We start from the raw sequence: 22,698 nt of genomic DNA, 5'->3' as shown, positions 1-22,698 counted from the left end.
AACAGATTGGTTCAAAATAATATTAAGTCCGTTTAATACTGAATAAAACATTAACCTGGTGCAAGAAATCAGGAAACACCTCATGTGCCATAGGATGCAAAATCCAGTGTACCCTTCTGTAAAATTAGAACCTTTCCAGAAAATTATTAGGGTTGTTGTTGTTGTTGTTTTAAGACCATTCTATGCAGACTCTTAGGGAGTTGACCTTCTACTAAACATACATTTGAAAAACTCCAGGAGAAAATAGCAAAAACTTTCTGTGTTTTAGGCAGAGGTGGGAGCCATTGTATACTGTATCCTCACTGGAGGTGGGAATTTACTTTAAGGCGGTCTCGGGGCATTTAACGGCTCAGGGGCCTAAAGGAGCTGCCGATGAGCTGCTCTTGCCCCAGGTGATCCAGACAGTGGGATGCAAGTGTCCGTTGAACAGGTTCACGGGGCTGCTCTCCTGCGTAGTGACATGAACGTGCTCTGGTGTCTGACTTCATGTGTGTGCTTTAGGATGATTCACATGCCGTTCTCGCCCTGCATGAGAAGGAGGTGGGAGGCATTGCCAAGATGCCCCAGGGAGGAGAGCAGAGCCAGGGTTGAGAAACCGCCTCATTGAAAATGGAGAAAGGTTGGAAACCCCACTTTAGGGCCACACTGTAGGTTGGGGCTGTGAATGTAAGAGAAATGCCACTTTTCAAAATTAAAAAAGATTCCACAGGATCTAACTTCTTATTTTACCTCCCAAAGTCTACCTGGAAATGCTCGGTTGCATTCTGCCATGTTCTGTTGCCTCATCATTCCTACAAAGTGAGACGATGCTTTCGTAATGGAGTCAGAGAACTTACAACTCTGGAGAAATCTACTCACAGTTTGTTGTCTGGCCAGTGAGATGTGTGCGAATGCAGTCTTAAATCTTCCCGTAGGCTGGGGCGTCTTGAGCAGGTGTCACTGTGGCAGCTCTGGTCCATGTGGCAGGTGACCTAAATAATGTTGGGGAGGCCACACACAGGAAATGTCATCAGCTGTACCCTGGCAGCTCAGCATGGTGGCTTCAGCTGGCCCCTGCCACCAGAGAGAGCTTCAGGGAGCTGTAGGGAACATTTCATACTAGGAATAAACGCCACACTCTTTATTATCTGTGACCATAAATCTTTTGCATCTGGTCCTTCGCTGTGAAAGAATATCCAGTTGCCTAAAAAGCAGCTGCTGTCATTTATTTCCCAGAGGATTTTCAGGAGATCTTTCAAAGATCTATAATTTTATCCATGTTTTACATGACGATACCAGAAGCATGTAAAAGACTCAAAGCTAGAAAGAGAGCAGACAGTCAGTATGAAGCTCAAGGACGTGACTTGACCTTGCAACAATGGATCCAAATCAAATTGATGACATTTATCAGGAATAAATGTAAAAGTCTGCTGCTAAGTTCAACTAGTCACTTCCTCAAGTGCATGATGAGGAATTGGCAGGGATTCAAGGCAAAAAGGCTGAGTGAATAAGTGTGTGAGTCAACAGAATAACACAGAGAGGACCCCGCATCTGTATCTGTAGCTCTCAACATCAGCTGCTCAGCAGAATCACCTGGAACCTTTACAAAATCTTGATAGCCAGGCAGAACCCCAGACCAGTCATATCAGAATTTCTGAGAGGTTGGACCTAAAACTTCCCTGATGATTCCCGTGTGTAACCAGGGTCGAGAATGCTTGTCCTAGACTGCCTCACGAAAGCGACCAGAGCACCAAAAATGCTCAGGGCTCCTTCAGAACACTAGGCGCAATTCTGAGTTTCACTTTTGAAATGGAATAGAGAATGCATTCCATTAAAAAAAAAAAAAAGTTGTTGAAACTATGGGCATTTGTCCTAGAAGAGAGAAGATTCTAGAAAATCTGATGGCTCTGTTTAGTCTGGTCATGTGAAAAGGGAGTAAGTGTCTTGTTAGTTGTATCAGAGAACAGAATCTAAACAGTGAATTTCCAAAGAGGCACATCGTGTCTAAATATAGAGGATTCCCTAGCACTAACACTTGGCGATGAGAGGCTGCCTTAGGAGGTAATGAGTTCCTCCACCTTGGGGTTTCTTGAGCAGAGGTGGACTATTTCTAGAAGGCATTTATCTGTTGGGTGAAACCCCAAACCTGGCACTGCAACACGGTCACCTGGGATTGGGGATGGGGGAGTTTTGAAAAAATACAGATGGCCAGGCCCCATCCAGCCCTCCTGAATCAGAACACTGGGAGGAGTCCCAGACGTGTGTATTTCTAAAGTGCTTCTTGAGATGACTGTGATGAATACCTTTTCCGGAACAACTGATACGGAGCTCCTGTGACAAACCTAAGGTTCTATGATTCTCTGAGTTGCATTTTGACTATAACTCTTGTTTCTTCTACAAGCAGTGAATGTATGCACAGGTGGGTGGGGGAGTGAGCGAGCTAGCTCAAGTATAAGGCTTTGCCCGCTAGGGGCTTGTGGTCTCCGGAACAGAAAGGCATGGAAAAGAAGGAGGGCCAGGCCCTGTCATGGATGAGTGGGCCATGTCCAGTGTGGGCATGGGGCATCACTGGCCAGTTCTGCCTTGAAGGACGTCTGGGCCATTGGTGCCTGCACGGCATAGGCAGCCTGTGTGAGTGAATATATTTAAGGAAAAGAATGGAACGCAGGGAGGTTCGTTAAGAAAGGAGTTCACACCGAGTTCTGGACCGCCAGGCCCGATGGAAGTAGATGTGGATGCGTGTATGTGTCTATTCAGTCTGGGGTATGGGAAACCCGGCTGGCCCGTGCCGAGAGGGATGGCTGCGTTCTGGCTGTGTCCACGCTCCCGGCCACACCCCCACCAGACATCTCTGGCTGCCTCTGGCCCTTGTGGAGCTACACTGTGTCATCTGTAGTATGTGTACCTCATAGGCCTGTTACATGGATGAAATGAGACAGTATTTGTGAAGGGCTTAGCCTTCTGTCCCATTCGCAGAAGGCAGGAGAGGAGCTGATCTTTCTTTATATTGTTTATTTTGAAATAACTTTAGATTTAGAAAAAAGTTGCCACGACAGTAGGGTTTCTGCCCTCACGTCAGCTTCTTCCATCGCTGGGCACGTCTGTCAGCTAGGAAACTAACGTGGCTAAGTTACCATCAACTAAACTCCAGGCTTTATTCGGTGATACTCTTTAAATTACTACTGTTAATGGAAAGAAATCTAAAGTTTACTATGCACCTAAAACTCCCCCAAATTTGGTACTTAAAGGACACGGCCACCATGGTTTTACATGAGGCAGTGCTATGCTTCGATCAGCAGTGGGAAGTCTTAAGGCAGAAAAGTTACCAGGAATTTCCCTGAATGAGGAGGCTTGAACCCCTGCTCAGTAAACACACCTGCCCGCATCCAAACGTTGCGTCCTCCTGAGTAAACCCACCTGATGAGGGGATGGGCTATTTCAGCCTGGCCAAAGCCCAGGTGACCCTGTTTCTTCAAAAACCGGGAAACAGGTTTGGTGACTTCTGAAAACAGGAAGAATGCCTTTCTTTTTGAAAGCCAGGATATTTTGCCCAGCTGTTCAAATGCACTCAGAGAAAGCCTCTTACAACCTTTGGCTTTCGGAGCTGTGTCCCAAATTCCAGCCCCGAAAGGCCTGGCAGGCAGAGTGAACACCAGCCGACTCGTTCCCCAGACCTGGATTCTCTAGCACGATGCGCCTCGGTAGGCTGTGCCCCGTGCAACATCAGCCTGCAGGGAGCTGGGGTCTGGGCAAGAGGCCTACAGAGAGGCATGTGGGATCGGCTGTGGGCACACACAGTTCTCAAGAAGGGTCTGCTGCATTTATTAGAAGCTTGGCAGCAGATTCACTTGGAAGGGGTGGGGAGACCGGAGGTTGAGATGTCGCCGAGCAGACAAGTCAGGCCCACGGGACCAAGGAAAAGTCCAGGGGGAAGCCCCGAGAACTTTGATCCTGGTTACCTGGGAGGATGCTCACAAAATTAGGAAGCCGAAAGGAAGAAGCAAATATAACGGAGGGAAGCTGAGTTTGCTCTGGGTCACATCAGCTTTGAGGGGTCAGTAATGAAGTCCTCCCGGCAGTTGGAAACGCAGGTCTCAGGCTTGGGAAAGAAATCTGGTGCAGTGATGTAGATATGGGAGTTACCCACGAGAAGAATCCTGTCCTGCAAGAAACAACAGTGAGGCAGAGGAGAGCCAGGGACAGAATCGTGCCGAATACACCTTATTGTCAACTTTCCATAAACGTGTAGCTCATGGCAGAGCAAGAGCCAGCAGAGGAAATGGAAGAAGCCACGAGGGGTGAGCAGGGGTGGAGCGTCCCCGAGGAGAGCACGTCTGAAGAGTGGTGGGACGACGTGCAGAGAAGATTGAGGCAGGGTCCCTGGGGTGTGGGGGCAGGAGCAGGCTCGGACCCTAGGGGGTTGAGAGACAGGAGGGTGTCTGTCCGGAGCAGAAAGGAAGCTCCTCTCTCAGGAGGACTGTGATCAGGGATTTCACCCGTGGAGCAGTGTTGTCCTGCCAGGATGCTCCAGGGGCTGAAGAGGAGTGGGGGGTGACCGTGTGGGTGAGACAATGATTTGCAGCCCTCCCCCGGAGTGCACATCTTCATAGTAGCTTCACGGTGAGCAATCCTAAAACAAAAAAATGAGTAATAAATCTTTTCATCCTACCCACTCTTTGAAGCTGGTCATCCTTAAAAGAAAATCATAGGAATTCCTCAAAAAATTAAATCTAGATTTACCATGGCACCCAACAGTGTCCAATCCTAGCTGTATGTTCAGAAGAATTGAGAGAAACAGACCCAGACAGATACTTCTACACCAACGCTCATAGCATCATTATTCACGGGAGCCAAAAGGTTTGGTTTGGAAGGAACCCCGTGCCCTCTGATGCGTGAATCATTAATGGATAAACAAAATGTGGTACATCGTACAATGGAATAATATCCTTAAAAAGAAGGGGATGCTAGGGGCGCCTGAGTGGTTTAGTCAGGTAAGCATCTGACTCTTCGTTTCGGCTCAGGTCATGATCTTGAGGTTTGTGAGTTCAAGCCCCGTGCCGGGCTCCAAACTGACAGCACGGAGCCTGCTTGGGATCTTCTCACTCCCCTGCACTTTCTCTCTCCCTCACACTAAATAAACTTTAAAAAGGAAGGATATGCTGATACATGCTACAACACAGATGCACCTTAAAGACATGCTAAATGAAATAAAAACCAGAACAAACAGTGTACAATTCCACTCATGAGCTACTTAGAGCAATCAGATTCAGAGAGACAGAAAATAAAACGGAGGTTGCCAACACCTGGGGTTGAGGAAACAGCTAGTGTTCGGCTGTCCAGAGTTGGGCAAGATGAAATGTGGGGATGGGGGCGCCTGGGTGGCTCAAGTCGGTTGAGCAGCCAACTTCAGCCCGTCTTGATCTCACGGCTTGTGAGTTCGAGCCCCACATCAGGCTCTGTGCTGACAGCTCAGAGCCTGGAGCTGCTTCGGATTCTGTGTCTCCCTCTCTCTCTGCTCCTCCCCCACTCATGCTCGAGCGGTGCCTTTTCGAGGTGCCTTTTCCTGGGAATGCAGACCGCACGGTGCACACATTCCACTTTCTACCATGTTCCTCATTCTTGGAGCCTCTTTCATTTCCCATTATTGTTTCCCCATATCGCCCAGCTGCTCCGTGAGGTCGATGGGGCTCCCGACTGAAGCCATGGGGGGTGAAAACAGACTCATTACCTTTTTAAGTGACCCAGAAGGGGATGCGGTTGGCGATCATGCCAATCAGCCGGATGCCGTGGTTTTCCCCTGACGTGGAGGCCTGCGGTGGTTAAGCTCCTTGCTTCTCTGGCCTGGTTTGAATTTGGGACCGTGTTGGGAAATGCTAGAAAGGAGCCCTGAGGTTGGACAGCCTGTGTCCTGAGCTCATCGCACACCTGAGTGCGTCCTGTACGCAGGGCGGGTGGGGACACTGCACCTCCCTCCACTCCCCAGAAACGTACCTCAACGACAGGCAATTTCTCCCAGCGTCCTCTCCCCTTGTGGTGGATGCAGGCCTTCGAACCTGGCATGAGCACACGTTCCACGTGGGTGCGCACACACACATCCACATCTGCCCCCCTGTCCTCTGTGCGCGTCGGCCCCTCCACACCTCCCCCCACCCGAAGTAGACATCTGTAGGCTGTTTCCCACATGTACATAAGGAAGGGATCTGATTTCTATGTTATTTCCCAAGATAAGGCTGACTGCAGACCACGCCTGCAGTTATCTTATGGAGTAATAATGACTGTCCCCCAAGCGTTGTTCGCAATTGCCTAATCCTTACCAGACCAGTCCCGTGGGGAGGTCTCCTGTCTTCACCGTAGGACATTTACTAGAGTCCGTGAAAACTGTTTTCCTTCTTCTAGAGCAAAATCAGCTGCCATGCCTTTTCTTGTGGAACATTCTTGTGTGATGTATCCCACTGCCTCCCAGGGTCCCTGCAGCGATGAGTTTGGTTGTGAGCAGGAAGTCTGGGTTACAACCCTGTGTCAGGAATCCTGACAGGCTTTACTCCAGCACAGTCCACCTGGCATCTCAGTTCCTCACGCACCTGCCTTAGCGCTTGGCCAGTCGTTTCTGTGCCACTTAGTCTAGACTGGAGCTCGGGAATGGTGTTGGCTTGGTTGAATGCCTGATTGTTTGCTTGTCAACTGCTTCATAACTGGTTAAGGCTCATTTTTATTGTGGTTTCAAATCCTTTTGTGCCTCATCTTCCGCAATGACTTTGAGATGGTTTACAAATGGAAAACAATGTAAGAAAAGGATAAAGACCTATAAAGCCGCACTGTCCAATATGGCAGCTACTAGCCACTGACAGCAATCTCAATTTAAAATAATCAAGGGGTTCCTGGGTGGGTCAGTTGGTTAAGTGTCCCTCCGACTCTTGATTTTGGCTCAGGTTGTGGTCTCACAGTGAGTTTGAGCCCCGCATTGGGCTCTGTGCTGACAGCATGGAGCCTGCTTGGGAGTCTCTCCCTCTCTCACTGCCCCCTGCCCTGCTCGCTCAAACACACTCACTCTCTCTCTCTCTCTCTCTCTCTCTCTCTCTCAAAATAAATAAACAGATTTGAATAATCTATTAAATTAAAGATTCATTTTCTCAGTAACACTGGCTACATTTCAAGGCTCATTAGCCTCATGTGGCTAGTGGCTATCATATTGGATGGCAGATATAAAACACGTCTTCGTCACCACAGAAAAAGATCTTTTGGACAATATTGGTCTAAAAATGAAGAAGAAATAGTACACATTACTATAAGAAACACAGGCCCTTGGACACAAGTTGCTGAAAATATCTATAAAACAAATGCGTGAAAATGCCTTGGTTTGGTTCATGGTAAATCTCGAAGAGTAGTAAGTTCATTTACGTCATGTCTCCAAGGGTCAAGGATTGATCTTTTGTAAAGCAGAAGGGGGTCTGGCAAATGTGGATGGACAGTGCTTTTACAAAGTCTAATTCACGTGCAGAGTCGTGGCATTAATATTAATAATCAAGTACCGTTAATGCGCATTTACTGTGGGCAGACTCTTGAGACACCTGGTACTGTTGTAAAGTTGGTGTTATTGATAAAAATTAAAATGACCACCAGGATTTTCCCATTTGATCTTCAAAACCAGGTTGACCAACCCTTGGCCAGATCTGGCCTGCTACCTGTTCCTGCTAATAAAGTTTTTTTGGAACATAGCCACACGTGTTTTTTTTTGTTTTTTTTTTTTACCCATTGTCTATGGCTGCCTTTCACAGGTGAATACTCATGACACAGACTGTGTGGCCTGAAAAGCCTACGGTATTTACTATCTGGCCCTTTATTAAAACTTGTTGATCCTTGTTGAAAAACACTTCCCTAGGTGTAGGTGTTATTCCCATTGTATGATTGGGAACATAAGGCCCAGAGAGGTGAGACCCCCGACATACAACCCATAAGTGACAGAGGTACAACTTGAACTTGGGTCTGATCTGATCCTCAGCTTGTGGCTTTGCAGCTGTGTTGTTGAGGCATAAGGCTTTACACCTGGAAAGTGGCTGAGAGTGCATCTGCCGTGGATTCCTCATTCTCTCTCTCTTTCTTTAATGTTTATTTATTTATTTAGAGAGTGCCTGGGCAGGGGGGCAGGGCAGAGAGAGAGAGAGGGAGAGGGAATCCTAAGCAGGCTCTTCACCGTCTGCACAGAGCCTGACGTGGGACTTGATCTCACAAACCATGAGATTACCACCTGAGCTGAAATTGAGAGTCAGTCACTTACCCAGCTGGGCCACACAGCAGGAACCCGGCAGAGCCCCAGCCAGCACCTGTGCCCGCAACCCTTGCATCCTTTCTTTCTGCTCCTGGCTTTGGGATGTCAGCTGTGCTCACCGAGAGGTCCTTCTGCTCCGGACACCCTCCTGTGCTGTTCTCTCAAAAGGGGCAGGAAGTACATGGCATCTGGCCAACACTGGCCCTGTGATGGCTTTGTCTACAGGAATATCACCTGTAGGGCTCAAATCTGAGAAAATGGATTCAGATTTTTTTCTAATCCACCAAGAGACTATTTAATGGTGAAGTGGCCACCACTGAGATGGTAATATCCGAGGGGACTCCTGTGGAATTTAGCTGTGTCGCAGCATATCCTCGGAGCCTCTCTGTCCACTCCCAAGGGATTGCAACAGAAACAACAGCAAGGCTCCTTCCAAGCCCTTACATACTTTGTTCCGTCCGCACGGTGCAAAGAGGCAGGTTCGGATGAGGGGACTCAGCCTCGGTCAATAGGGTGGATGGACAGCCTGCCCAGGTGGGAGAGTTAATGCTGGACTTGAACCCAGGCAGCATGGCCTCCAGGTCCTGCCCTCCATATCTTACTCAACCGCCTCTTAACCTTGTCCTTGGATTTGCTGACAGGGCCTTCTGCCCCCTCCCTGTGGAATTTCTCAGGGGCCTTAGTTTCGCACCAAATGTGCCGACTATTTACTGAGGGAACAAGAGGAGGAAGGAGAGTAGAACTTCCTCCACAGGCTACCTTTTCTCAAACCACATGGGCTGTCGGGCATTGTTCTCTTCAACAAGTATAAACTGCTAACTGCCTCCTTTCCTGTTTGGGTCTTAGGGAAGCTTTTCTATCTGCTTGCTCATTAACACATATATGTGACGTGCTAGGAACTTTTGAGGACCCGTATTTCACTATTCCACTACTCCCCGTGGTGGCTGGGAAATCTTGAGCGGTGGTGTTTTTGGCTCTGGCTGAATCGGACACAAGGTGGGTACACGGCTATGGGACCCTAGAGCAGAGAGCATCATCTGTGGTATCTCTTTCGCTCTGGTTTAGGTCAACAGAGATGTTAAGACCATTACAATCTGAGACGAGGCTCCTTCTGTATGTTACCGTCAGGAGGACTTTATTTTATCTCTTTGATTGAAAAAAAAGAATAGAGTTTGCTTGCCGATTTTGTTGGTGAGAGTTTTGGCTAACGTGAACTGAACATTCCCTGTGTTCCAGACACTGTTAAATGCTGCTCGTGTATCATGTCGTTTAATATTTACAAGCACATCATTAGGTAGATACTGTTGTTATCTCCTTACCTCACAGGTGAGGAAATGAGGCACAGAGAGGGTGAGTTGCTTGGCAGATGTCACACAGCTGGTTAAGGGCACGACTGGATTTTGAAGCCAGCTGGTCTGCTGTCACTATGCCTTTAGCACCAGAGGCTTTAGGCGTAGCGTTTAGAGGGGAAGAACTCCAAAGAAGCTGGTTCGTTGCTGTTCACTTGTAACTAACCTGAGAACAGCTTCTGGCCCCTGGGAAACCCCAGCCCCAGGCATGATCTGAAATAGCCCCTGCCTGCCCCCCTGTGCTGCTCATGCTGTTCAGGCTGTTACTGGCCACACACATGCACACACACACACACACACACACACACGTGCACACGTGATGGGGTAAAGATGTGACACACTCTTTTCCTTCCAAGTCACACATTTGGGGCTCTGGTGGCAGGGCCATCTCTCTACTTCAGAACCTTGAGCTGTGTGTGTGTGAATCCCCGTGTCCACAGACTTGGACAAATATTTATTGTGTCCCTATTATAAATCAGTCATTCTCCTCAATGTTCAGTGAACAAAACACGACACAGTTATCACTCTCCTAGAGCTTGTATTCTGGTTTCATCCTTCTCTCTGTTCTGTGTCAAGGAGGCAGCCAGACCAGCCGGATAAGATTTGAAAGGGGTGTCCTTGTGGGGGAGGGGTACTTAAGAGCGCCTGCTCTCTTTCCTACTTAGGCCACGCCAAGAGATCAGGGGGCCTCTGACCCTTTTCTCAGAACAGAAATCCCTGTCCGTATTCTAGAGGTGTTAAAAATGATAGCTTTAAGACTGGCCACATTGCTATGAGAAAGCACCTTGTGGGGCACCTGGGTGGTTCAGTCGGTTGAGCGACCGACTTCGGCTCAGGTCATGATCTCACGGTTTGTGAGTTCAAGCCCTGCGTCGGGCTCTCTGCTGACAGCTCGTGGCCTGGAGCCCTGCTTCGGGTTCTGTGTCTCCCTCTCTCTCTGCCCCTCCCCCTCTCATGCTCTGTGTCTGTCTCAGAAATAAACATTAAAAAAATTTTTTTAATTAAATAAAAGAAAGCACCTTGCATTTCTACAACATCTTACAAAACACTGTCTGTTAAATTGTCTCATTTGACAAAACAATCTTGTTGCCTTCTGCCCATCTTCCACCCCACCCCCCATGGAAAATGAGCTCTGAAAGGTGGTTGGTATAAAACCAGGTAGGACTACACCCCATTTCTTGCTTTCCCTGGAGCCCATGAACCTGGGGGCAGGGAGGTAGCTGTAAACATGTTCTCTTTCTATCTAGAACGATGCTGTCAAGTAGCACTTTCGGCAGTGATGGAAATACTCTGTGTCTACGTTGTTCAGTAATAGCCACTGGCCGCATGTGGCTGGTGAGCACTTCACATAGGGCTCGTATGGGTGAGGAATTGAATTTTAAAAGTTCATTTTAAGCGGAGTTAAGATGTAAGCAGCCATATGTGGATACTATACTGGGTGGTAGTTTTAGAGGCTTTAAAGGGGAAAGGACTCTGGAGTGGAAGATAGGAGAATGCAGCCTTCCTTTCCAGTCATGCGTGAGTGTCACAGCACCTGACGTTCCTCTCCATCCACTTCCCTGGAATTCAGAATCTTCGAGATCGTTGTCAAAAGCCAAGACTCGGGGTGGTTCTCTGAGTGCCGCCCCCCGACCCTTCAGCAAAATCAGGCTACTTCTTGTGTGTCACAGCTTTAGTTTGACGATTTTCATTGGTTTAAAAAAATAAGACCATGCAAAAAGTGTTTAAAACCATTGCTGTCAAGGTAAACAGCAGTGAAACTCATTGGAGACAAGGCAGTGTGGTCTACCTAGAAAACAGCCTGGAAGCATAGGCAATGGAGGAAAGTTTTGAAAAATTAGCATAAACAATGGAAAAGAATTTATGGGGTATACCTGTATACCATGCGGGGGGGGGGGGTCACTTACACACTTATTTATATAAATTTAAGTTTAAAATTTTATGTTTGATTCAAAGCCAAGAAAGACACTACAAGGACACTGAATTCATTATATTCTGCCCCAGCTGGCTTTCCACTGTCCACCCAGGGTTCCAGGGACAATGATGTTGGTGACTGTTTCCTGTTAACCCATGAGTAGCATGACATGTTCTCAGTCACATGTGGGAGCTAGTTTTCCCTGAATTATCTGCCTTGTTCCTGACTGGACAGCCCACTGTGCTTTGAGACCAAGCTGCTTTCCTAGAAAAAGGAAAACAGTTTTTCCAATCACCTGAACCGCAGGCGGGTTTCTGCTGGAAAGCACTTGAGAGCGAACATTCTCTAGGCCGCTGATGAGTTTTAAATGGCTTTTCTGTTCCCCTGCATTTTCATGTGTGGCTCATGAACAGGACTGAACCCAGGTGACCACTTCAGGTCTCATCTGGGTGCTATCAAGCCTGCCCGTGAGTGGGGCTGTGACTTGTGCTCCTCTTATTAAACGGGACCTGGCCTTAAACCCAGAAGAAAAGCTGATGTAAGCATCCTAGCATTGTAACTGACGGGCATGATGTCGCCAAGAACGGGAGGCATCTGCCAGCTGCAGGTACCGCTCAGAGAGTGAATCCCTTATCTGTAGCTACCAAAGGGAAACACTCAAGCGCCATGTGCCTAGTGAGGATGCCTCCGGCCCGAACGTCTTTCTGGGGATGTGAATTAAAATTCAAATGAATCGGATTTTCTTCTCCAGGGATCTCAAAGGATATTGGAATCCATCAAAGAATATTGAAATCAACATAGATTACCTGTGGCTAATATATATGTTAGATGTGTGTAGTATATATAATATATAAACATAATGAATAGAAAAAAAGATAAATATCTAAATATTAGGTATATGATATAAATATAAATACAATGTATTACTCTGGCTAAATTGTTTGCGTTGAACCCAGCCACCGTCCCTCACCCACACGTTCATGGAAGACATGTCTTTATTCATTTACTTATTTATACATTATCTTTCTACTTACACGTATACACAAATACATATGATCACAGACCGTTTTCATTTAAGATCCTAGAAACCACAGGGACTAGTAAGAGCAAAGATGTGATGTCTGATTTGCAAATGAGGCCTGAGAATGAGGCTCACAAAAGTTCAGTCCATCTTGCGGGGTCAGGGAGCGCCCAGACACAGAGTGAGGTGGGAGGGCCGCCCCCCAGCTCCAATCGGCAGTTGGCTTTATGTTTCAGTCTAATGAGATGATGCTTCATTTGTCGGGAGGAGAAGGGAAGGGCTGAGTGGTAAACATGCTTGCATTAATACTAGGCTACTCGAAATGCCCAGTGGGTCAGTCACTACCTGCTTTCCATGGTAAAGAATCTCAGACACTCGACTGAAGCCAGGCCTGATGTCCCGCTCCCCAGAAAACACTTACTGTTGGGAGATGGGATCCTGGGGTGCGTAGTACCATGTGGGATAGCTGGGGGTTGTATCACCAATGCATGAGACCGTGGACATGCTGTAGACTGTCCTAGGGTTCCATGAAGATTTCATGTTGACCCGGGATTGGGCGTGGGAAGGAGGGGAGCAGAGTGGTGATCTCTCCCATTGGCCTTGCCCACCTGCACCTACTGTCAGTGTTGTATTTCCCGACAGTCAGAGTCAAAGCCCTCAGGTGCAAGGGCTCCTTGTGCCCCTTGGAGACAGCCTCGTTACTGGTCTCTCCCACAGAGAACTGGCCCTTCTAGCCTTTTCCTCCTCTTCGTGGTCTGTCTGCTGCAGAGTTAGTGACCAGCTCACATAGTCGTGAGTAAAGCGTCTACCGAGGGGCAGGAAGACTTGGGAGATTCATGGTGCGGGGTGTGGGGGTGTGTTGGGCCCAGCGTTGAGCTAACGTTTCGTTGCTCCAGGGAGTGTATTAATCATGGTGCGCGGGGCAGAATTTAGCTTCTGGGAAGCTTCTGAGTACATGGGTTTCCAAAGTGAAATTGTCAAAAGAATTTTCAGCTTTGTTGCCGCGCGGTAATTACACGGACAACAACTATGTGGCCCTGTCTTCTAAACAAGGACCCTTTTCTTGTGAGGTTAACATCCAGAGGATGTTCTGGAAGAATTATAATTACTTTTTTCATGTTCTTAATAATAAAATGACCTTTTAGTTCTGAATAACAAAGCAAATGCTTTGAACTTGTGGATTTGGTGGCATTAACATGCAAAGGAAGTAAAAACATGACAGTATTTCTATAGGAAGCAGCAGTTTTGGTTTGCCCTATTCTCATGGACTGGCGCCATGTTCTGGAACCACACAGGGGTTGGGACTGGCCATGTGTGCTACTGAGGGGGGAGGTCTCGGGAGGCGGGCAGCGCTGCCTGGACCGGATGCATTGACTTCTGGGGCCCCAGCCTTCTGTCCCCACACCACCTAGAGCTGGCCCTGTTTGAATTTATCCACATCACTGTCTTCCCCAGGGCACAGGGCACTGTGCTATTTCTAAAATGAAAGTAAAGATGCCAAAGACAGAGAAACAGGACTCTGCTAGCCAGCTGATGCGGGAAAATGTCCCCTTGAGTTTGGGGCTTTAACATCAGTACGTTTTCTTTTAACAGTGGGAAGAAGGATGTCCAGTCAATAAAATCTGACTTACATGCTCCACCCCACCCCCATGTCGCTTCCCAGCACTTCATTTTCTCTTGGGCGTTATCTGCAAGAAGGAGGAAATTCCTTGTTATTAATAAAGCCGCCCCAATTCTCCCCTTGCCCATCCAATCCGGAGGACTCTGGCTAAAATATCTAAATTATGTCCTTTGAACTAACTAAAGACCTTCCTTAGCTGCATTTGTCAAGTGGTATGCCCATTTGAAAGTTTTGGGATCACTTACGTAAGTTTCAGGTCATATCTACATACCCACAAATCGAGTTTCAATTGTGCCTTGCCTTCTCTTATTAATGTGTGGCATTTAGTCAAAATCGACATTCTGGCTCAGTAGCTTTTTTTTGTTCAGGTGTTGGAGCAGGGGTGGGGGGGTGAGCAGCGGGGAAAGGGAAGGGGAGCTTTCCAGCTCCTTCCAGAGCATCATGTGATGGTGAAGGTGCAGGCTTGAAGGAGGGGTTCTATAAAGCAGAAAGCTTCCGTCTGAGGCCAGAGCTCCCTTCTCCAAGTGTATAAAGAAGAGAGCAACAGGTAAACTCTCAACTAAAAGTAGGCACACATCAGGATCAACAGAATGGCCAAACAATAAACTTCTCAGTAGAGATTGGATTAATAACCATTTGCTAAAATTCCGGAGATGCCTCCACCCTGCGGTTGACAGGGCAGAATAATATGCGGTGATTAGCAATAGACTGAGCACCGTCTCTAAAGCAGAGCCTGGGTTTAAGTCTGTCACTTAAACATTCTCCGGTGACCCCATTTTGGGAGGAATTTGATCCACTGGCTGGGGGATAGAAGAGACAGACAAGGGAGGATACCTGAGGTTCCCGGCTTGAGCGGAGGGCAGAACAGTTACATCATCAAGGGAGTTAACATAGGAAGGGGATTGAGTTTGGGCAGTAAGATAATTAACTCTGGAACCTCTTGAGTTTGAGATACTTGCAGGGTCATTCATGTAGAACCCTCTGGTGGGTGTAAGAAATACAGTCCCTGGGTCATTTGGACAAGGGGCATTTGGGTACAGATCTGGCATCATGCATAGAACCCGTGGGGAATCCAGGGATTATACAGGACGAAGTAGGAAGTGAAGAGAGCACATAAGCACAGATGCGTTCCCAAAGAACACAGACCTCTCAGGAGTAGCCTGAAGAGGGGGAGGTGGCCACGAGGACTGAGAACTGACCTCCAGAGGCCTCCCAAAGCTGGAGAGCCAAGTGCCCGGAGTTTGGGGCCCCCAGGCCCAGAGAAGCTGCCTAGGGGCAGGGTTTAGGCAATTAGGAGGTTGGTGGTATTCCTTCACAGAAGCACTTCAGGGAGTGGAGGACAGAATCCAGACTCAATTGGAAGAGGAGCAGTGATTAAGGCAATCTGCCAACACCCTTTGTTTGGGCAGCTGAGAGGAAGCAGAAGGATTGGGGAATTCTGTGTGGGGGGAGGGGAAAGGAATACAATAAAGAAAGCTCCCAGAAGCTGACCCAGGCTGGGAGCATAAGTATGTTGTCTGTCCCTTTATTCCGGAGCAGCTTTAACTACCCCATGGGTCTGGGTGCTCTGTCTCCCTGGTGATGTAATCTACGTGTCTGCTGAGTTAGAACCAGGGGAATGTGTCATTTCACTGCCTCCTGCGGGAAGCCCCAAGCTGGGGCTCTCACTTCTGACTGGAAGCCCCATGCCCAGATTTTTACCTTTTTTCTTTTTCATGCATCCCTCTCATTTAAGTTAGCTTCTAGCTCTCCTGAACAGTTCGTTTGAAGATATTAGCCATCAGTGGGTAAATTCACAGATACACACCGGTGCCATGGTTGGAGGGGCGTGGGCTGGACCCCCTGGACTCAAGTTCAGGCCCACGGTCTCACGATAGCTGACACTAGGCAAGCCGCGTGGTTTCTTTGTGCCTCGGTTTCTTCAGCTGTTTAATGGTGCTGATGATGGTACCTGCCTCATAAGGCCGTCATGAGGGGTAGATGAACTAGTGCTTATAATGTGCTCAGCACAGTGGACCGTGCTTAATAACCACCTACCATTATTGATATTCCTTTCCTCTCTGCTGCTTAAGCTCTTAGCTTATCAACATTGGCTACAGCCCAGAGCCATAAGAAAGAAGAATACAGTAGACCCAAAACTCTGCTGAAAGGGCCCATATCTTTGTCATCTTTCACCCAGCATCTCTGGCTGGGGGGAGTCTGGAACCTCCCTTCCCTGGCCCTCTCTGTACCTGGGACACCCATCCTGCCCACTTCTGCCCCTGTTCCCACCTCCACACATGGGGCTCCTGTACCTCCTCAGTTATGTTTTTCTTTTCCCCAGGGCTGTCCACGCAGCTCTTTGTCTGCTTTAAGCTCAGGGCTCTTGGGACCAGAAACCTTGTCTGTTAGTGATTTCCAAGCTCTTGTAATGACGCCCAAATCACCCAAGCGTGAACAGGGAAAAAATTTGAAATAAGACCAAATTAAAATGATAGCACAATGGTTCTTCCTTGTCTCTTTCGAAGTACAAGGGGAATTCTTTGCAGAAGAATGGGGTGATTTCATAGTCTCCTTCCGGCGCTAACATTGTGTGACGCCGGGAGAAGGGAGAGGTACAAATAATAGGGGATTGGAAAGGAAGGCATAAAGCTTGCTGTTTTGTGATCTGAGGCCAGATGTTTTCCGGTTATGTTTCCACTGCTAATGCTTTTGTTTCCAACCCCTTTGCCTTTGCTTTCAGGGAAGGCCGCTCAAATGCCCACATCAGAGGGGATTACCAAAGAATCGGAGATGTCCTACTGAAGAACATTCAGGGTATGAAGGTGAGCTGCTTTGGGATTCCGGTGGAACGAGTTCCCTAGGGAAAACCAGGCTGGGCCTCTCGGAGGCCTGGGCTTCAATCCCAGTGCATAACCACACATGACCTGATTTGACTAAATACAGGTAAATGCAGGGTGAATTCCTCTGTCCTCGCAGACAATCGTGTTTGGAAGGAAAATGCAGCCCCTTTGGGGGAAGTACTTGTAGTACTTTTCCTCCTTAAAAGCTCTGTGCTGTAATCAAAACAATAGGTATTATCTGAATAAATCATTCAGCACTCATTTTAAAAAACGATGGGGGCGCCTGGGTGGCTCAGTCGGTTGAGCGGCCGACTTCAGCTCAGGTCACGGTCTCACGGTCCGTGAGTTCGAGCCCCTCGTCGGGCTCTGGGCTGATGGCTCAGAGCCTGGAGCCTGCTTCCGATTCTGTGTCTCCCTCTCTCTCTGCCCCTCCCCCGTTCATGCTCTGTCTCTCTCTGTCTCAAAAATAAATAAAAAAAAGTTAAAAAAAACCGATGTAGACAAAACATGGTTTGGTCGACTGAACATTGCACTTTTCATCAGTCATTTTGGCTTCTTGTAAGTGTGATGAAAACATTGGATTTAGAGCCAGGTAGGAATTCTAATCAATCCTATGACTTGAAGTCACTGTACCAGGCAAAGACATTTCTAACCAGCCAGCAATATCTGCAATGATACAAGAGTAAGAGTATACCACCAGACATACTGAACCAATATTCTACCTCATTTTTGAAATCTGCCCCATCTCTTAGCAGTGAAATTTTCATTTTTACATTTTCATCTTAATCTATTAATGCCTTTAACATAGAATATTTTAATTCACAGTTTACCTTTTGAAGACAAATACCTCTCTATTTACATTTTAAAGTGATCTTCCTACATTTCAACTGGCCCAACAAAGCCTCTGTAATACCTTTACTAATAACTCAGAGCAACCCCTAAAGAAGGAAGGTTGCTCCTGCTACCATTTCCCCCCATCCAACCAACCATCCCTCCACCTCCCCCATCCCTCCCTCCAGGATTAGCTGAGCACCCACAATGTATAAGACACTTGTACAATAAAAGTTACTGTTGGAGTTTGAATTAATTCCCAAGAATCTTACTAAGTTGTTTAAGGCTTTATTTTTCCCCCTTAGAATGATCTATCTCATGAGGCAGGACAAGGGGATGGTGGGGCGGGGGGTGGTACACAGAAAAGACAAGATCTAAAGCCACTCCAGAGATTTCCTGTTTCTCTTAACAAAGATCAAGATACTATTTAACAGGCCTTGAGCACACTTTTTTACAGTCTTCAAAAAGCAACACTGCCCTCTGGGCAAGACAAGAGAGAGGCCATGAAAGCTATCCGGATTGCAGAATCCCATGCAATAAATGCAAAGAATTATCTAAGATGTTCTACAGCCACAGTGTTTTTAATGCTTTAAGTAAGGCTGATCCACAAAACTCAGATGTAACAGTTACAGACCTCCTTGTGCTTTCCATAGTATTTTTTATTAGTGTATTTTCTTTTCTAAAGCAGTTTTAGGTTTACAGAAAAACTGAGCAGAAAGCCCACAGAGATGTCCTATGTGCATACTTGTGCGTACACACACACACACACACACACACACACACACACACACACACACAGTGCCCTGGTACTAACATCTTGCATGGGTGTGGGATCTTTGCTACAACTGATGAGCATTATTATTATCTAAATCTATAGTTCCCGTTAGGGATCACTCTTGGAGTGGTACATTCTGTGGGGTTCTGCCAAATGCAGAATGTCATGTACCTGCCATGACAGGATGACACAGGACAGGGTCACTGGCCTAAAATTCCTCCAGGCTCTGCCTGTTCATCCCTCCCCTCCCCCACCCCCTGGCAACCCCCGACCCTTTCCTGTCTGCATAGTTTTGTCTTTTCCAGAATGTCCTATAGTTGGAATCACACAGCAGGCAGCCTTATCAGACTCTTTAACACTTGTTAAAGATACTCTTTTTTTCTTTTTTTTGTAACATGTTTTTGTTACTGTTGGACTTTCCAGTTATTTTCCTATGTCCGCCTGTTTTTTTGGCCCAGTTGGGTTTTCCTTCTTTTCTCTCAGTATTCCCTTCATCTGAGATGGCAGCTGACTCTGGAATGACATGGGTTTGAACTGCGTGGGTCCACTTACATGTAGAACGTTTCCCATAAATACAGGATACCATGAATGTATTTTGTCTTCCCTGTGATATTACATATACCACTATATGTTAATCAATGTTAACCATAAGGTTTCTAGTCAACATTAGGCTATTATTAATAGTTCAGTTTTGGGAGAGTTAAAAGTTACATGCCGATTTTTTAAAAAAATATATTTTTTTCACATTTATATTTATTTTTGAGACAGAGCACGAGTGGGGGAAGGGCAGAGAGAGACATACACAGAATCCAAAGCAGGCTCTGGGCTCTGAGCTGTCAGCACAGAGCCCGACGCGGGGCTCGAACCCACAAATCGTGAGACCATGACCTGAGCCAAAGTTAGACGTTCAACTGACTGAGCCACCTAGTCACCCCTAAATGCTGATTTTTAATTGCGTGGGGGAGTCAGTGCCCCTCACCCCAGGGTTGTTCAAGGGACAGCTGTATAATCCTGCCCAGGGAGGGCTCCTGCCTTCACAGACTCCCTTCAAGGAGGCTTGGACTCCACCATGGGCCTCCAGAGACGGCAGTTGGAGACCTGCCAGCCCATTCCTTGCCCCCTTGGGGACAGTCCCCAGCATCACCAGCTGTCCTTTGTGCCTCGTCCACGGAGAGCTGACAGGCAGTGGTACCCACCCTCCTCTCTGTTCACCTAGCGCCTGAGACCTCCTAGAACATACCTGATTTTCACTCAGAGCAGCTCTTTCTCCTCAGTCTGGTGAGTTGGCATTTTTGTGGTTAGTCAGCTTCGTCGGCTGTGCTGGCATTTGAGTTCCTGTGCGGATGCCATGAGCATATTTATAGCATGGAGCTCCGTGCAAGCAAAATAAAAATAGGTGGAGAGGCTCAGAGAGCCACTGGCTGCCGTTTTTAGCATTTGTTTGGGTTGCTTTTTCTTGTGGTGGTTATAGCTGGTTTTAAAGAATTTTTATGAAGTATGAAGGAGAGCCAGCAGAAGGTTCGAGAGATGTAGAAGCCCAGGATAGCACTCTTGTCCAAAATGCTTACAGTGATCTACAGCTTGCAGTGTCCTTCCTGTCCCCCACCCCCACAGACCCCTGTGTTTTTACCTGCATTGGCAGGGGCTCAGCCAGACTGGGGTGGTTCCCAGACCCTCCACTCATGACCATGACCGAGGGAGCTGGGCCAGGGGCTCCAATCCCTGCCTGAAAGTCAGATACCCAAATTAGGATCTCTTGTTTATGCCGCAAACTTCCAACTGGAGACATCTGTTCAGATGCACAAAGGCACTTCAAAACCCACCCAAAGATCCATCTTTCATCCAGGCTGGGACCTTCACTCGACCCGTCTGTCTCCTCAGGTGCCCACCTCCTGCCCCTCTCCTCCTTCAACTTCTCCCACCTTACTCCTTCTGGCTCTCAGCTGGCTGTCTGCTGGAGGACCCGACCAGCTTCCTGGTGTTGCCCTGCCTCCCGGCGAGCCGTCCTCCCAGTCAGCACGGATGGTACCGCCAGACTGCCGAGGCTCACGACCCTCCTGTGTCTCTCTGGCGGGTAGAATACAGTCCAAACCCAAACCTGACAAAGGCCTTTGTGTTCTAGCCCTGGATGATCTTTCCAGGCCCTTCCCCGTGTCCTTCACATGCTTCTCTGTGCTCCAGTGACCATGAACTCACCTCTCCAGGCACTCAAGGTTCTTGCAAGACTCCTGCCTTGGCTGGGTGCATGCATGGTTGTTTTTTCTTGTTTTGTTTTGTTTTGTTTTGTTTTGTTTTGTTTGAAGTGACCTCTACTCCCAACGCGGGGCTCCAGCTCACAACCCCAAGATCGAGGGTCACATGCTGCCAACTGAGCCAACCAGGCACCCTTCATTTGCTCATTAAGGCATGCAGGCAGCAGACATTTACTGAGTGCCTATGTGTGTATCAGGCCCCGAGGATGCAGGAGCACAACCGATGTGCACTCTTAAGGTCAACTCGGGAACAGCACATGTGGTAACACAGCACCTGTGGTAACACGTGTACACACACGCACGGGGGCACATTTAACTGGTAGAGTCCAAGTAAACTCCGGATCATACCAGTGTCAATTTCCTGGTGTTGATGCTGTGCTATAGTTACACGAGATGTTAGCCCTGGGGGAGGCTGGGTGCAGGACCTCCCTGTACATTCCTGTGTAAGCTCCTACGAATCTGTATTTCAAAATAAAAGTAGTCACTAAACCCAGCAGGGGACACCACGTGACAAGGGCTGAGATGGACACATTCGGCAGAAGTACAGAAGATAGAGGAGTCCCTAACTGGTGGAGGCGGGTGGGTGTTGAGGGGGTTGCTGAGGCCGGGCAGGGCTCCTAAGGGGCGTGTCACGTGCAGAGGCTCTGGGCATGAGCCGGGCAGTCAAGTATAGGTTGTTCAATTTGCTCACCTGGGGTGAGGTGGCAAGAAGCACATGGAGGGGGGGGAGGGTTATATCCTAAGGGCCCCATGTGCCCTGCTGAGGACTCTGGAGGCGTGGAGGGGTGAGGCGTGGAGGGGTGAGGCGTGGAGGCAGAGGTCCCGATGGAGACACCACCACAGTAGGTTGGGGTTGGCGGAGGGGGGTGGGGGTGGGGGGACACAAAGCCAGAACCAGGACAGTGACTGTGCAGAGAAAGATGGTAACAGCCTTGACGTTTTTAGGAGGTAGAATCAGAAGGACTTGGTGAAGGAGTCAAAAAAAAATGGAATCCGGAATGCTTTCCTGGTTTTTCCGTCCTGGATAACCAGCTAGTGGCGGCATCCATCCTGAGGTTACAGAATCATGGGGCGGCCCCACTTGAGGCAGGTGGTGTTGGGTTTCCACCTGGACTCACCGCATTTCAGGCTCTTTGTGAAGCCTTTGGGGAGTGTGGAAATGTAGATGTGGGGTGGTCAGCACATGGACGGCAAGCCCACTCCCGGGAAGGAAGTCTTGAGGACAACTGCTGTTCTCTTGTCCTGGATGTTCTTGTGCCATCTTGTTACCCTTACCTGTAAGGTAAGGGAATCTACTCTTACCTTGCGATTCCCCACCTCCCGTAAGGACTTAATTCCTCCTTTAATGCTCTATTCTCAAACCCTCTATCCTCTTACCCTCATCAGTCTCTACCACCAGCTATTACAGGAAGGGAATATTCAATAGCATGTGTTAAATATAGTAAAGCAGACTTTATTCAGGACCATTGGGACTGGGTAGGGTCCACTGCTGTGGGGGAGAGAGACTGGGCTCAACTCTGAATACAGCGTGGGCAAGCGGGGACTTCTAGCCAAGGGGCGGGGTGGGGGGTCAGAGGATGGGAAGGTACAAAGAGGAAACATCGGGGATAAATCGGGTTCTGGCTGAACCAACCAGACAGGATTCTTTGCTGAAGGCAACGTGATCGCACATCACCTGGGGATGGTAAGAGATGAGGAACCCAATGTCAAGGGTGGCCAGACGTCAAGGGCCGGGGGTTCCAGTTAGGCTTAGTAGGATTTTTGCTAAAACTGGCTTTTCATAAGGAAGCTCCCAGACCAGTCAAGGAGAAGCCTCAGGAGCCTGCAGAAAACATGGTCAAGTAAAGTATCTTTGTCAGACCCCCCA

General features: G+C 48.1%; 1 protein-coding gene and 1 long non-coding RNA gene across 8 annotated transcripts in view; one reads left to right on the top strand and one right to left on the bottom strand.

The window, feature by feature from the left end:
• Positions 1–22,698, top strand: part of FARP1 (FERM, ARH/RhoGEF and pleckstrin domain protein 1) — a 293,661-nt gene that overhangs the window by 254,601 nt on the left and 16,362 nt on the right. For all 4 annotated transcript variants that reach the window (XM_078432359.2, XM_078432357.2, XM_078432366.2 and 1 more), the window contains exon 17: positions 16,874–16,955. In XM_078432359.2, the coding sequence (XP_078288485.2) occupies positions 16,874–16,955 (82 nt within the window). The remainder of the gene's footprint in view (positions 1–16,873; positions 16,956–22,698) is intronic.
• Positions 11–21,582, bottom strand: LOC132681896 (uncharacterized). Of its 4 annotated transcripts, none has more exons than XR_013549873.2 (3): positions 19,820–21,582; positions 6,294–6,732; positions 11–4,609 (listed from the first exon to the last, which is right to left on the bottom strand). It is a non-coding gene; the product is annotated as an uncharacterized LOC132681896 (long non-coding RNA). The 4 variants fall into 4 exon arrangements; XR_013549872.2 differs by lacking the exon at positions 6,294–6,732 and having other exon boundaries at positions 19,820–19,914; positions 20,210–21,582; XR_013549874.2 differs by lacking the exon at positions 6,294–6,732 and having other exon boundaries at positions 19,820–20,305; positions 20,403–21,582.

This window comes from Panthera onca, chromosome A1 (genome assembly GCF_046562875.1).
Source record: "Panthera onca isolate mPanOnc1 chromosome A1, mPanOnc1 haplotype 2, whole genome shotgun sequence".
In the NCBI taxonomy this organism is placed as follows: domain Eukaryota; kingdom Metazoa; phylum Chordata; class Mammalia; order Carnivora; family Felidae; genus Panthera; species Panthera onca.
The sequence above is the reverse complement of the archived record's forward strand: the minus strand, read 5'-3'. Positions and strand labels throughout refer to the sequence as shown.